The 16459-nt window shown below is 41.0% G+C and overlaps 1 protein-coding gene across 2 annotated transcripts in view; it reads right to left on the reverse strand.

Annotated features, from left to right (window-relative positions):
* tsc22d3 (TSC22 domain family, member 3) overlaps positions 1–8087 on the reverse strand; it is a 34767-nt gene extending 26680 nt beyond the window's left edge. Inside the window, exons 1-2 of one of the 2 annotated variants that reach the window (XM_080465952.1) lie at positions 7709–8087; positions 7263–7597 (exon numbers count right to left, since the gene is read on the reverse strand). In XM_080465952.1, coding sequence (XP_080322078.1) covers positions 7263–7597 — 335 coding nt within the window. In that variant the 5' untranslated portion in view covers positions 7709–8087. Of the gene's footprint in view, positions 1–7262 lie in introns of both variants that reach the window. The other variant, XM_080465951.1, reaches the window with a different exon arrangement.
* Between the last annotated feature and the right edge of the window lie 8372 nt (positions 8088–16459).

The following is a 16459-nucleotide window of genomic DNA, read 5'->3' on the forward strand; positions in this document are numbered from 1 at the left end:
TTAGTACAACAGCGTGAAGCCTTGTGGGCTTTCAGAGAAAGAGTTGGCGAAAGGAAACCCACAAAATTCACTGTCTTATTCTTCATGTTCAATGTTTTAATAATTAATTGCTACATGGTCACATTCATGATTAGAACATTCATTCATTCATTCATTCAAGCACTTTCCTACACTCCCGCCCTGTAAATAATGTCTATTTCATAAATAATGAAAGTAAAACTGTCATTTCAAACTGGGTTCTTTTTTCTGCCTTCCACAGCTGTTACATAAGATTTTAATCAGTTATCAAGATCTTTTCTTGTTCTTTAGATTTGTGGGTTTCCGGAGATACAAGTTGAGATACAATCAGTACACATGTCTTATTCAGCATTCACTGTTTCTAAAAGTTAAGGGTCTTTTGTCTCGTCTGATATTAGTAATAACGAGCAGATCGATTTTGAGGATTTGACTCGGGTGACAATGTGTGATACTTAGAGATTTGTAATCCACCTCTGGGACATTCTGTATGTCTGCGCTGTCTATCAGGACAAAAGGGCTTAGCTGGACTGTGCTGTGTTGATGTGTCAACAACGCTATAATGCTCTGGGTCACCTTAGTGTGTCTGTATCCCCCAAGTATGTCTGTGTCGGTGTTATTGGAGTAACTCGCATCTTTACATCTGATGTAACGCCTCAGGCCACGATGACAGAAGATGGAAAGTATTCACATCAATTACAGTCCTAAAACTATTCACTGTGTTTAGACTAATGTATGAATTTAGATCTTTTTTTTTTTTTCTATAAAAATTGGTTTTAAGGTATACAAGTCAATGTTAACAAGGATTTTCCACTAAAATCATTAAAGCGTATGTAATCTCACATTCTTAAAGAAAGATTTTTTTTTTTAAATAAATGAATGTTACATTATGCAAATATAAATGTGTCGCTCCTATAAAAACAAAATGGCTTAAAAAAACAGTAGCCATGAAATGTAAAATTATGAGAATGATACAAGAACCTCCACAACCATCAACAATAACACGTTGTGTTGCTCGGGGCAGCTGACGCTCAGCAGTATTGGTAAAGAAAGCCGTGGTGGTTACATCAACCTGCGGTACAGGGTGTGTCCGTGGATTCCAGATCTCTGTCTGCCAGAGAGTTTGGTCATAAAGGCGTCCATTGTGTGCGGAAGTAAATGTGTGCATAGTAAACTGTGTGTATTCCCCTCAGGGATGTATGTTCATTATCGTTTTACAGACAATGTCAACTACGGCAGCGGCACTGAAGGTCATTCATGTGATTTTAAAGAACACAGACAAACACCCGTTCACCTGCACACCAAGCCATTCAGCCGCGGTGCCAGACATCTTCTGGCGTATCACCAAGGCCAGCCCTATCCACACAGTCACAACACAACGAGGTACTAAGTCAAGAGGTCCATTAAAAAGCTATTATTGTTCATCTCCCTGTACAAAGTCCTTCAGTAATAGAATTAAAGCACAGCGTTTAATTTGTAGAAGGCCCAAATGCACGCCGATGTGTTCGGAAGCCCGAGTGCTTTGTAGCGCAGTGAATCGGCCCTCCGCTGCCTGAAGGTCTCTTTTTAACACATAAGCGCTATAGGGTGAACTCATAAAAATGACAGTAAAGCACCTTTCACGACTTCCTGCGGCCACAGAAAATGTTCATTCACAGAGTAACTTTTTTTCACAAACAGCTGCAGAATTCCTATATCTTACTTCAACCAAACGTCAACAGCGCGGTCTTGACGATGTTTTGTCTCAGCATCAGCCTCGTGTCTGAAGACACACTCCGAGCCTCGCTATGGCAGCCTCTCATACTCCCTCAGACCTCGCCCCATCAGCCTTTGTTTGTGAGGTTTGGTTCATAAAACCTGCCTGGCCATGAAACTGTTCTTCCACTTCATCCTCCCTTTTGCCTCCTTACTCAACTACTGAGCTTTTTTTTTTTTAACATCTTTGTTTGTTTACATCTCCCACCTGCTTTCCATTTAGTTATAACACTTTTTCAGACTTCCACAGGACACGTTTTCTTCCCTTTTCAACAAAGACACCAATTTGCTCTGCACTTTGTTTTTGTTGTTAAAATGAGAGCTCGGAAAAACGAATGTAATTAGATACAGCTTCTTTCTCAGGAATGATGTGTTTGACATTCATAAGCCTTTTATGTGGGCTGTGGAGGGGTAGTTAATAACAGCAATGAGACAAGCGTTTCTCCTCCTTTTTGGTGTATTGTCTTCCCTTTATGCATGACTTTAGATTACACCGCTCTCTCTCTCAGGAATTTCTTTGGAGGAATGGAAGAGAGATGAAATTTGAATTTTAACACGGGCACAGTGGTTTGTCTCACTCTGATCCGAATGCTTGTTACGGCTTGTCGCAGCTTGTGATAATTCATAGACAATGAAGCTGTAATTGCCTAATTTGTGACGAACGTGTGCTATACTGTGAGAACATTTTTTTTTTTGTCATTATGCAACACTGATCCTGCAAATGAAGGCAATTATACGAGAGTGTAGAATGAAGGGGGAAACAATGTTTTCGCTAAACCTCGTCCTGCATTGTTACGTCCCTGACAGTTTTGTATGTCTTTATGACATCGCAGTGCAATCTGCAAAACCGGCCCAGACATAATCGGGAGACACTAAGCAGATGTCCTTCAAACATAAGGAAATATGTGATTTGCCTTTTTGGATCATGGATGTAAACTTGAAATTGTTTCAGGGACTTGCATAAATGACAAGAAGACAATATTTTGAGTGAATGTCAATGTGATAAAGCAAACACACCGAAGGAAAAATAAACATCTGGGATGAAACCGATGCAAATTACAGACAATGCTGCCCGGTCAAATGCTTTGTTCTGATAGGACAACTTTTTCTCTGGTGTGACTTGCATGTAAATGAATTGCAAAAGGTTCTTCCTTTGGGCACACCCAGGATTAAAGTGGCATTTACTGCTTATTCACTTGCATTACACTAAATTCTTCACTGAGAACTAAAAGTAAAGTATAAAACCATTTTGTTATGGAACGATAAAGTCCTTTCTTTAGCAGTTTATCAGGAGTTTCATCGCCACACCCTGGTTTGGGGAATGCTAAGGGCTGTTAAATGTCCATTTGTTTGTATTCTTGAACGGAGTACACATGGCCGAGAAACTTTCCATAACCACCTCGGTGGATCGCTGAATATAGGCCTGCACTCCAAAAACTTGGGAGTTCTCGTAGCAGAGCTGCTCTGTGGTTTTATATTTGGATCACAGAGTGGAGCTTTAAAGCCCAGCGGGGCATCCCACAGCTGGATTCTGTCTCCAGTCCATTGTGGTGGGGCAAAGGTATGTTCAGTAGTCAACTGGACCGGTGCCAAAAAGCCAGCGGTCATCTCAGGCCAACGTTTGGAGCAGCCACCGCTGTAATGCGGTTTCATTTACAGAGGCAACAAATTGTCAGGAGGACAAATTGTTGAGTCAGAGCAGGAAATCTAACTCAGTCTGAGGTCAGGGGTCTTTTGTCTCATTGCTTTTTGTGTGTTTTCCACAAAGCAAAAAAATACTATCTGTGAGCCGTCCTTCCAACTTCGTCCTGCACGCCATCACATCACTCTGATAGAGGAAGTGGCAGCCTTTCCCAACCAGGCTGCATATTCCTTTTTCAGCTACTAGGCCCAACTGTCAAGATGAAAGTTGTTGGTTTTTTTTCCCATTCTTACACTGACAATGTAGCTCCTCTTAAATGCATTTCACAGTGGCAGCAAAGTAACTACGGCAAGAACATTAGTCTGCATACCCGACGTGCTATTCTGTCCATAGATTCCAGTTCAAGAATGCAATCTTCTCTTCGGGACTTTTCTGGAGCAGCATTAGATATGTCAGTGGAGAAAGCCTCTTCAGAAAAGTCTTTGACACAAAGTGATGCCTTCTGAGCCGAGGCGCTCGCTCAGAAGTTATTTTCCCAGCTGCCTGACTGGTCACAGACCTGAAGTTTTGCGATAAAGAAATGTTTGTAATCGCTGCAGGCTCCTCACCTTGCCTCACCCTGGCATGTGATGGCGTTTAGTGGCTGTTAAGTGCTGACTGACTGCCTGTGGTGGAGGTGTGCGAGAGTAGCTTTCTCATCCCAGCCAGCTGCGGCCCTTTCAGCCTTAAAAGTAAATCAACACATTTCCTTTGGATTTATCCTGTGGAAATCACAGATCCTGCTTCCCCCCGTCAGCACTCCCTGGCTCTAGTTCAAACGGCAAATGGGACTTATCTCTCTAAATTCTCCTTTCAGCACATTTCTGTGACTCGTGAATCATTTACATAACACATTTTTGGGGGGGGCTGCTGCGACTACCGGTATTCAACAAGTCCTAAAGATGTCCTGGCATGCTCCTTCAGGCAACACTGGACATTTCATTCTGTTCACAAGAGGCAAATAAGAACGATTGCTGCTTGGCAGACTGACCACCCAGGGTGAGGTCAGTGGGTAAATCTCAGGCAGGCTTTCATCAGAAGCCAGGCCCGGTCACAGTGAAATACTTGAAAAATGCACGAATTTGTGCAAACCTCAGCTCAGTGTGCAGCTTTCTTGTTTCAACTGACAGGATTAGTTTTTAGTACATGTGTGAATGAATGGGTGCGTTTGTGTTCCCGCATGATAAAGTGCAAGGGTGCACACTGGAAAATGGCGTTTTAATCCTGTCAGGAAGTATATCCATGAAAAGCACATGATCCACATCCATGATTCCCTCTTGAGAAGTGAACGGTTCAGGGACAAAGTGTTCTGGCTGGAGATTGTTTGTCAGGCAAACAGTGGCGCTGGCACAGAATGGGCGTATGGCCGCGCCGGCCAATGGCACAGGTGAACACTTTGCCTCGAAGCCAGAAATGTCAAAAACATATTCTACTTTATATTGTACTTCCAGCACTTCCTGTAATTCACTCGAGTGTAGTAAGCATACACTATTGAATAGATGAGCAATCAAGATTTGAATTATGCTAAAATTTGACCACTTGTGCAATCCTGACGTACTGTAAAGGAATAAAAGTATAATGTCTGATTTAGTCAGTAAATTCTTTATGCTGAGGCTGAGAACGAATATCAAAATGGAAAAATACATCTGCGTACCACATTTGACAAGCAGTCATTATTCAATGTATGATAGAGTAAACACTGCGCACAGTGAATAATAAGCACATTGAACACAACGTTCACTATTCAAACAGTCTTTAATAGAACAACCAAAAAGAAGCACCAGCTGGGGGGAGGGCTTCAATCATTAGACCAAAGTTTCTCCAACCGTTGCATGACTCCAGCATTTTCATAAAGACACACCCGAACAATCAGAAATGAATTAAGAACAGATTGTTCTCAGTTTGAGTTATGCAGCTCAGCCGCCAAAACAGAGTCGAAAACAAGAAACATGTCCCTCTGTTTGTCTAGTGAGGAACCGGTGACCTGTCGTCAGTGTGTGCTCTGCCTTGACTTGTGTGGATGTGACCAGCCACGCCGTGGCGAGACTGCAATGTGAAAACACTTTCACTCATTTTCTGTCGTCGTGCTGAGTAAATATTCAAACCAGCAGAAAAGAACACTCACAAAGTGTGTGTAAAAATAAAAACAGGTTAAGATTTAACTGATCTGGAGCGACTGAGGCAGCCTGGCTTCTGTGGGAGTTTGATAAAATACTGATAGCGTGTCTCTTCGCCAAGGAACATTACTGATACGAAAACACCCGCAAATAACTGAGTCAGTGGTAATAATTACCTTTGTTGTGGTCATTCCCAGTGAACGCCATCAGAAGAGATACGGTCACTTTATTGGATGCACGGGTAATGTGACTTTCCCTGACGTGCTTTAAGGTCATTTAAATGTAATTTGTGTAAAGATTCACGTTCTGTAGGATGACCTATACTGAACGGACGTCCGGCTTATCTCATTAAGAAAATCAAATTAACAGTAATGTAAAGCAGTTGGCTTTCAGATTTTCCTTTATTTTTGCTATTTTGATTGAACAGAAAGTGGATTATTTGATGACTGAAGTTGAAAGTATCAACTCAGGAAAGAATAATTACTACTCTGGAAAAATAAAAGTCTGCAAAAAAGGGCAAATGAAGGAAGAGCTAAGAGAGGAGCTCAATGTCTCTTGCCATTTTCTCTCCAAATGTGAGTCCAATCCTTATTACATGTCATGGTCTTTTAACGTATATCTCCGATTTACTGACACATATAACGACAACTTCGCCATAAACCGCACTCAAAGGTGACTTTTACAGTGATAACACATTCACTGTTTTTTTTCCCCCCTACAGGGCTTTTTTTTTTTTTTTTTTTTTACCTTCTCTGATAACCAGACAGACCATATGTAATCACATATGGTTGGCTCGAGTTCAGAAGTGCAGCAACAGTCGAATCTGTGGCTAACTGGAAAGATGGGAACTGTTAATTTGAGGCTGAAGTCATTTGACAGAAGCTGCCAAACCAACTCCCCAACTGGCAGCCGCTTTGAGGCAGGACACGCTCCTCCTCACAATAACTGGGAGCCAAACTCCCGCTTTATAAACATCGCTTGGCAGAAACAAGAAAACTGTCAAGCAGGTCTTAATTGACCTCTACCAATAAAAGATTATATTAATTGAATCATCATGACGACAGAGTGGTGCTTCAGAACGAGCGTGTTGTTTCGGGAGTCTTTCCTTTCAAGGTGTTTACCTTTATAAAAACATTTATTTCTCTTTCTTACCTTGTATAGCCTCACATGAGGTGAGTACGCCACAATCTTCACACTGTACAGTGCATGCAGTACGTTTGTCATGTAGTATATGCTTCTGAATTACATGGATGTGCGGATGTTAACAGATCCTTGGGTCGTTGCTTTGTGGTTTCTAACTACATGGATATGAAGTGTCTTAAAAAATGTTCAGCACTCAGTTAGTGATAACAAATCCTTTCTCATGTTTTTCCTCACTTTTGTTTTGAAGCTTACACGTCCCTGCCAGACAGACTTATCTCACCCAAGCCTATACTTAATCCACCGCTATAAATACATGTGTCAGCATTTTTGGAGATCCAAGAAACCTGATTAGTTTGCGCTCGCCATCTGCTTCATTTAACCAATATATGCTCCCCAGACTTTGATTTTAACTTGATAAGGCAATTAAAGCATTTGAACATGATGAGTTTTGGACTAAACTTGCCGTAAGAAAGGCGAAGTAATAACTCTAAGTTTAAGTTTAAGTTTCACAATGCTGCTGACGTGGTACCGACTGAGTGAAACAAACATACCTGTGAAAGTAGAGCAATATAGACAGCATTGTCTGGTCAATGTTGCTGTTGCAGATCCCCTCGTTGAGCAGGAAGCAGGGGTCCCTCACCACCGACTCCAGGGAGTCCTGCCTCATGATGTTGTTCAGCTTGTCCGTGTTCAAGTTCTCGTACATCAGCTGGCTTCGGAGCTGGCGAAAGTGACTCACACTGGGGCTGGTGGGGCTGCCGGGCAGGCCTCCGGTAGAACCCAGGCCCGGACTGCTGGACAGGGAGTCATCGCAGCCATTGGCCAGGTCCAGGCAGCAACTGCAGCAGTCCAGGCCGATGGGCGAGCGGCAGTCATCATCTGACATCTTGGAGACCAGGTGGATGAGGGAGAGAAGACGTCCTGGTATTTCAGTGGCGGATGACACAGGCGGAGGTGTGTAAGAAGCAGACTGTCAGCAACAGGGTGTGTTCCTCACTTGTGACAGAGGCGCTGGCAGGCAGACGGGGCCAGCCTAGTGTCCTAGTGTCTCCACTCCTGTGCAGGAGCGCTGTATGGCAGGTTGAGTTCCTCCCTGAGAAGCGAAGTCACGCTGAGCCACTCTGCCTGCTCCTGTCCCTGAGAGTTTCCCCTCCCGCGGTTCTGCTGCGTTAAGCCTTTTGTTCGGGCCGACGCTGCCGCACTGTGTTGCCACTGTGGCAGGAGAAAGAGTGAAGAGATCACACACACTCATACACACTCACACCATTACAGCGGGAGTCCGCTTGAAAGCAAAACCCAGAAGCTGTTTGCTGCTTATCACTACTTTTTCCCCTGGACTTTTTTTTTTTTTCTCTCTCTCTTTGGTTGGCGTGCCTAGAGACAGGGGGAGGGAGCAAAAGAGAAGAGAGGAAGGGCCAGAGGAGACAGAGAGGGAGGGGAAACTCCTGTGATTGGTAAAAGACATTGCTGGCTATACACATTAGGCCCTCCCTTTTCACTGCTTGGCTGTGTGCACATTGTGAAGAGGAAAGGGAAAAGAGACAGAGGAGGGGCGCAGCCTCGGAGCATGCTTGAAACATGTGCAGTGAAGCCAGCTCCACCCTGCCATGCTGACAGCACAAGGAGTGGCTGAGAGCGGAGGAGGCTGCGGCCATGATAACCTGTCTGAGTGATAATTTGTTGAAAGACGATAGAAACTGATGTTTCCAGTTGATGCGACGCGCCTGAACCGCTTTTAAATGCAGAACGTCACTGCTCCTTTGAACTTCTATTTATTTTTTTTATGCTTTAACATGTTTTGCTTGGCCTCCAATTAATTTGCATGCATCCAGCAGGGTTCTTCTTTTCACTACACAACAAAGCATGTCTGAGATTCCGATGGGCGGAAAGCATGAGCCCACAGAGTCACAGCAATTACAGCAAGTTTGTTTAAAATATATATTTTTTCTTTTTTTAATCTTGCCTCTGTGATTATCTGTTCTTTTTTTCCCCCTTCTGGATGTTAATTCAATTGCACAGTCCAAACATGTGCATTTTAAATCCATTAAAATCTGTAAGATGCCTAATGAGAGCATTGAAAGTCATCAAGATAAGCAGAAAGAAATAGACCAGAAGAGTTTTGCAGAAGTTAAAAGTTCAACGTACAACTCCCGAAAGGCATAATTCTGTTGTGTGTACTTGTGTGAGATTGTGTGTGTTTGTCAGCGACGGTGGGGGACTGTGTGCTTTCAGGTTGTACAGTAAACATAAACACTATCTTATCAGCCCTCCCTGTGTTTGATCACAGATTTTGCCAATTTCCATATCTGTTCCCAAATAGTTCTGGATTGTGCAAGAGTGCGCTGTGTTTTTGTCCTCCAGACGAGCGTTTCATAAGCCCCGGTGAAGATCAGGACAATGTCATTACAGCGATACAGGCGCTCGGGGAGGACGGCCGGGCTTCTGACCTCAGCCAGCGACCAACAAGTGTACAGCATGCTGTCTACAGATGGCCGGTCACCCAAGAACACAACAAGACAATTAGAAATAACATGTTCCACTCTGAGGCATGCTGCTGTTTGCACTGCAATAAAAAAAAAAAGTCACACCACCTATTGTTGGGTAGCAGAGGGATCAATTAAGCAGAGAAAATGACTGACTATTGCTTTATTGAGTGTGTAATGATGTCCTCGGGCAACAGGGCTTCTGCAGTTTGTCTGGTGGAAGAACTGAGGGGTGACCCTTTCTGGATCAAGACTGACATCTAGTGGAGGAATGGTAGTATAGACCCTGAGCGGCTATTTCCAAATGAAGATTATCTTCTGATTAATGTTTTTGTTTTTTGTTTTTTTAATCTGCGTTCAGCCTTGAAAACATACCCACAAACACTTATGTTCACCCACTTTAGTCTAATGTTTGATATTGTGATTTCACTTCTGGTTCATCAATCCTGTACAAGCGTAAACACTTGATTTAGCTGAGGAGGCTGCATGAAAAGCTAAATCAATACATTTTGATTCAACATGAAATATGTCAATTATAATCTACTGCTCCTGATCTGAATGTGTCAGGTTTTTGTATTTCTTTGCATGTTCTGCCAATTAATGGTGCTTCATATTTGTGAGCTCTTTCAGTACAGAGAAGATGGATAAAGCTGAAGCCACAGATAATAACTATGAGGACAATAGAAATGAGGGTGTCATCGTCAAAATAAGCAAAGCAGTTGGATTGAGTTGATTGCATTCATAATTCCCGGAAAGGGCCGTTAAGAAACGGGCAAAGGGCCGTCCATTACCCAGACCTACTGCAGATCAATATGACCAGTTCACTCATGTTATGTTGTATGGTAATCACACCTTTAATTAAAGCTGAAATCAGCAGTGAAACTTTAAAAAAAAAAAAAAAAAACACCCCGGCAAACAAACACAAAATGATTAACACAGTCAGGTTTAAGATGTGGAAGATAGCTGACAAAAAGGAAAAACATGTTGGGAAAAGGTTAGAAGCAGACTATCAGGTTGATTTTACCCATCTAATGTTGTGATTTTTAAATAAAATGGGACAAGTTATAGCTGCGGGTGTGGATAACCAGATTCATTTACTGCAACATTTACGTACTGAAATATTTCAGAATTTTGTTTCTAATGGAAAATACAAATCATTGCAAAACAGATTGTTACTTAAAAGGAGTACTCATTTAATAAAATAAAATTTATAGTCAACTCAGATTAGAACGTTTTTAAAGGGAAATGCATCAAATGCATTAAAGATGAGGCACTAACACTATATTAGGGAACACAAACTACAAATCCACATTGAGTTCTAAAAAGCCTCATGGTCCTATCAACAGTATTCATTTTAAACGGGATTAAATCATTTCCAGTGAGATTACAATGCAGCCTGTTCCTGCTGAGTCTAGTAGTTTAGAGAAAACCCCCGTTTACCTTAAATGTCTCACATTAGATGACTTTAAACCAACACACTTTCACCGTTGATCTTCATGTGCCTTTTAAAGGCCGTGCAGGTTAAAACTAAATTCATTTGATAAACAGTTGTTCGGATTAACTTCCAGAGCCACCTGCAAATCTGGACTACGTCTCAGTTTTCTGCAAGCCCCTTCTTGGTGAAAAAGATGTGTTTCCACAAGCATGGACTGCACTGCGCTAAACGATGTGGATAGTGAGTATGAAATATTAATTTGAGGAGAATTGCCTTTTACAGACAAGACTCCCACAGCTGTCTGAACTGGGTCAATGAAAGTAGGCTAGTCGGTATCAGTAGCACATTCCTAAAATCTGTTCAAATAACACAGATAAGTTCAGCCGAGACGAGGGACACTCGACCACAATTTGTTCTCACGTGCAATTCGAAGGCACACAAGCGATAAGGATCGCAATCATGTCAAAGCCTGTACGAAACCGCTTATTCAGACTTAAATATCATATTCTCACCTTTAAACTGAACCCAAAAAATTATAATAATCCCGAAATTATTCTCAGACTTGCAATTACCTTATAGCTTTAGACATAACAGACTTTAAAAGACATTTGGACATGAATTCCATTAATATGTCAACTCAAAATTTTATGTTTCCACCAATTTATTTAGGTGAGTATTTATTTATTTATTTTTTAAACTGTTTGTACTGCATGGCAAACTTCCTCTGCTCAAATCTCCTCCACAAACCCCATAAAGCTTCGCCAGTGTGCTGAAACTCAAACCATCAAACCTCACACACACACACACACACACACACACACACACACACACACACACACACACACACACACACACACACACACACACACACACACACACACACACACACACACGTTGGTCCTAAAGTGGTCAAAGTGAGTTCATCCCCCCCCAACCGGGGAAAAGTTGTGTTTGGTTCATTTCCCAGCAGCAAAGAGTTATGAGAAGTGTAATTACTCCTGATTTTTTTTTTTTTTTTTTTTTTTTTTAGATAGTCTGGAAACTCGGAAGGTCTGAGAAAAACTTGTTTTTTTTTTACTTGCACTGTGTTATAAAGGCTATGTTTGAGCTTTATTCTTATTAATTATTTCTGCTTTGTCCCTGAGTGAGCTCTACGAACATGTTAAGTTATAGAGCAAATACATAACAACTATTATTATTATTATTGCTATTATTATTATTATTATTATTATTATTATGAATGTTTTTTTCTGAAAACATTTCATTGCTGTTACGGTTCTTTTATTGATTTTCAGATAAGAATTCAAGCCCTTCATTTGATCGTAATTTTACTGAAGCTGCACTAGTATACAGTGTATACAAGTTATATCCAATTACACGAAGTCCTTCAGCCTGGTGCAACCATTATCACTACAACATCACAAACTGCACTGGAATCTTAACCATCCATCTTATATACTACTTCGGGCAGCACATACAATCAAATGTAGGGGCATTTTAGAGTGAACAATTAGTATCGTAGTTTTTGAAGATGTTCCGTCAACAACATGTCAACTCCTCTCATAGTTAAGCCTCTTAAAAAGCAGAATGTTAAAAGTCTTCATTACATATTTGAACGTGTTTAAAATGGGATTAAAGGCTTTTTCAGCCACTGAAAAAAGCTCCCTTTCGAACTGTAAATCTTGGCGAACACCTGCAAAAGTCTTACAAACAAAAGTGTTTTATGTCGGATTATTTTTTTTTTTTTAAATTTCACGTCTGTTTCCTTACATCGCTTTATAAATAAAAAAAATAAAAATTAATTAAAATGGCATAAAATGCTTCCAACTTGACAAATATATCAGTTGCATATAAGCTAAAGTTTTGAACTTCAAAAGTTCACGGAAAAGGGAAATAATGAACATTTCCTTTACTGTCTTGTGTTTTTGTCTCGTGTCTGTACCTGTGTCCAGTCCCGACCTTTGATTGGCCCACCGCTGCCTGTCAATCATCAATGGAGGAGCCCTCCTTATCTCTTGGCGAGCTGTGTGTGTGTACGTGTGTACGTGTGTCGCGAGCATCTGGAGCAGCTCGAGGAACATCTCGTTCACACACAGGAAGCTGAGGCAGCGCGAGGTGAGGACGTGTTGAAGTCCTGAATCATAACAAACAATCGTTTTTTTTCTCCTCAACATAAACTTTATTTATAAATCACAAGTTCGAAGGGTAACAACTTAAAGTTCACCCAGCTGTTTAATCCTAATTTAAGAAAGGTTGTTTTGGGTTTTTTTTGCAGTTTAATCCATAAAAAAGGTACAAATCTTTGAGTTGACCCAGTTTGCAGGTGAGATAAGCTCCACCCACCTCCTGGTGTACAGAACATTATATCCTCAATCTGTGGTTACATATTTACATACGTTCTCCTTTGTTTACATATATTATCTTATCGCTTACACTACAAACTAAACCTCGTTTGTTTCTGAATCGTCCTATCATTTGTAGGTTAGATCAATTATTATAAAGCATCAATATGTTTCCAGTTCTGTGTGTGACCCAGTGAAGTATTTATGATCATTATGGGAGGAAACGGTTCAAAACAGGCGAGTGGAAATCAGGCTACTCTAGTTTTGAAATACTAAAAAAAACTATTAATAATTTAAACTCTTCCTCTCGTGATGCCACAGCTGATAAACACCAGTCATATCTGTAAACGGCCACTAGAGGGCAGTGAATGCAAATAGAAAAAAGTCATGTGCTTTTTGTCTCTTTCAATGGCTTCTTTATTATTGTTTATTTTTTAATCATTGTTTGATTTTATATTTAATCAAGCATCACTGAATGTATTAAATTGATAACTTTGATATCTTTAATCGTTTGTGGTGCACTACAGTGGGTAAATTGCACCACCAGGTGAAAGTTGTAACAAATTAATCGTAAATTATTATTTATTGGCAAATACTCGACTGTGAAAGACTCGACAACAAAAAAATCAGTTTTGCATTCCCTAATTTACTTTTAATTATTTTCTCTCTTCTTTTAAACCTGGCTTGTTTTAACCTTTTAATCCTTGTTTCAGCCTAACATGTTAAAATCCTGAAAATAATGGTGGAATTGTTTTTTATCATCAAAAGTCGAAAGAGAAAAAGAGAGAAAAAAAACCCTGAGAAAAATATATTCAAATAATATTCCTACTTGAATTCCAATGCGATACACAAAAATGTGTATTATGGTAACACAACGGGATTAAATCATAAATCTGACACTGTATAAAAAATTAAAAAGCATCTGACTCAAAGTTGTTGTTATTGATTTAAACCAGGCAGTGAAAAACCTTGCCAAAAAAATCCACTTTGCATTCAAGTATCTTTTTTTAAATTAAATTGTTTCTTATAAAAATGACATTGGCCTTTTGGAAAACAAAGACAGCATTGAATTGATTAAAATCCTGAATAATTGTGGAGATTTGATCAAGACTAAAGTAGGAAAAAAAGATCTTCTAATAATACATATATTTGTAGTCGTACATGAGCCACCAAAATGAGGTTCTGGAAGCAAGGTTTACTTGGGGGTCAAACAAAATATATCAGATTATTTTGGGGTATTATAAGAGCAGATGTATCTTTGATATGGTATGTGGAGCTGGAACTCGGCATTGCCATCATAGTGAATCCTTTCTTGCGGCTTTTTTTCCATGTGCATTTGATCCTATTGCCTCAGGCTCTGATTGGCCGACAAATACAGGCTCAAGTTCTGTCATTGGTTCGTGAGATACGGCACTAAAGCTTCTCTCGCCCTCTGAGGATTAAATTTACTGTCCAGCCTTCTTTAAGAAATTGGCCCGACTGGTTAGGGTTGGATGTGAGAAGAGTAAAGCTCAGACTCTTAACAGGCAATCGCTCATAATGGGAACATACAGCCTCAGCCCGAGTGGTGAGCTTTAGTTGGCTGTGAAGGAGAATCAGGCCCCGAGTTAAGCCATGGAAGTAATTACCGTTGTCAGGAAACTGAGGTCTGAACTCTCCACTGTCAAAGCTCGGTCTCACGCACTCCTCTGCACTCCTCAGTTCACCCCCTATTCAACTTTAATTTCACTTTTTCCTCTTTTTTTCTGTAACATATTTTCCGCTCCGCCTCAGTTTGTCTTCCTGCCTGAAGAAACCTGTATAAACTTAGTCAGTTCCTACCTTTTTTTTTTTTTTTTTTTTTTTTTTACCCCTCATATCGTCTTCTCCAGCTTTCTGTCAGATACCAAGGTTTTAATGGCCGCATATCTTCAGTTTCTCTGTGGTGACTTTTCCAAACGTATTGGGTTTTTTTTCCTTTCTTGACTGAAAATAACTTAATTACCATGTTTCTGCAGCTGCCCACATGAACCTGGGGTGATTTCAGTCAGACTGCAGACTGTTCACACTCGTCTCGGTAATAGAAGCCAGGAAAAAAAAACCAAAAAAAAAAACCTTTAAGCTCAGAATAAGAAAAAAACATGTGAACAAAATATGTCAGACACATTACATAAGAGCGATGAGGAGAGTCTTTGAAGGAATGACACATTTGTGTGAATGAATCATGATTTCTCGTCGTAATGTTGATGTTATATTCATTATGCTCACCGCTGCACCGCTGTGCATCTCCTCCACATGAGCAATGTAAAATATACTTTCTAAGAGAATAAAAAAAACAAAAAAAACAACAGCACTGGGTACAACTTTTAAAAAGCCAACATATGTATGTGAGCGTTCCCATTTATGATTCACTCGTCCCTGTAGTCAGTGTTTGAAGTGCTGCTACTTTGATTTATATGCTTGAGTTTCCCACTACGTTTGTCTCCAGCTTGTTTGAAGTTCAAACGGGTTTCTGCTTAGCAGGCAATGTACTTCCAACCGCAGCATTTAGATATCATCTCTAATAATCTCCCAGCACTGGCATTTTTTTTTTTTCATTCGACTCCTGCCATCTTCTGGGAGACATTACCACGAAACGGGAATTGGGTTGCAGCCTACATAAACATAATTGCCGATGCACTTGGCACTGAAAAAGCGTATGTTTAGCTTCCTCAACACTTACAGTTTCATCTCCAGCACGACATGCCTGTTTCCAATGAGGGGGGGGGGGGGGGAGAAAACTCGGTTTCCACAAATGGCAACATGTGGGATGAAAGGTTCCACCAAAGACTAACCTTGTTCCTCACGCCGAACACGCCGCATCCCGCTCACCTTAATTGGAAATCTCTTAACCTAAAACTGCACGTTCATTTCAGCGGTGACAAATATATCTGTGCGCGAGGAAACGTGGAGGAAAAACAAGCACGATCACAAGGGAGTCAGGCATGACATCCGAGGCATTCCGTTACGTGAGAGCAGTTTAACCACGTTCATATTGGCGTCTGCGCACAGCGGGTGAACGGGCCGTCAGCGTGATAGTGTGTGTGAGAAGGGCCCACGAAATGGGGCAAAAATGGTAATGGCGATCAATAAAGTATTGATTAACCTTAATGGAGGAAAACTAAATGAAATGACCGAAGATGAAAGCGCGCGATAGAGCGTCTGTCATCTTTTTGAAATGGTCTCATCTCGCACAGTTTAGATAGCTCAGTTCCAAACCGAGGCGAAGGTATTCTCCACATCATATCCTGTGTCTTTGATTGTGTCCTGCTCAACCAGGCATGCACACACACACACACACACACACACACACACACACACACACACACACACACACACACACACACACACACACACACACACACACACACACACACACACACACACACACACACACACACACACACACACACACACACCAATACACAAACCTTAAACAGACACACCCAAACAAGAGAAGCACATCCACA

This window comes from Lipophrys pholis (genome assembly GCF_963383615.2).
Source record: "Lipophrys pholis genome assembly, chromosome: 6".
Taxonomy (NCBI): Eukaryota; Metazoa; Chordata; class Actinopteri; order Blenniiformes; family Blenniidae; genus Lipophrys; species Lipophrys pholis.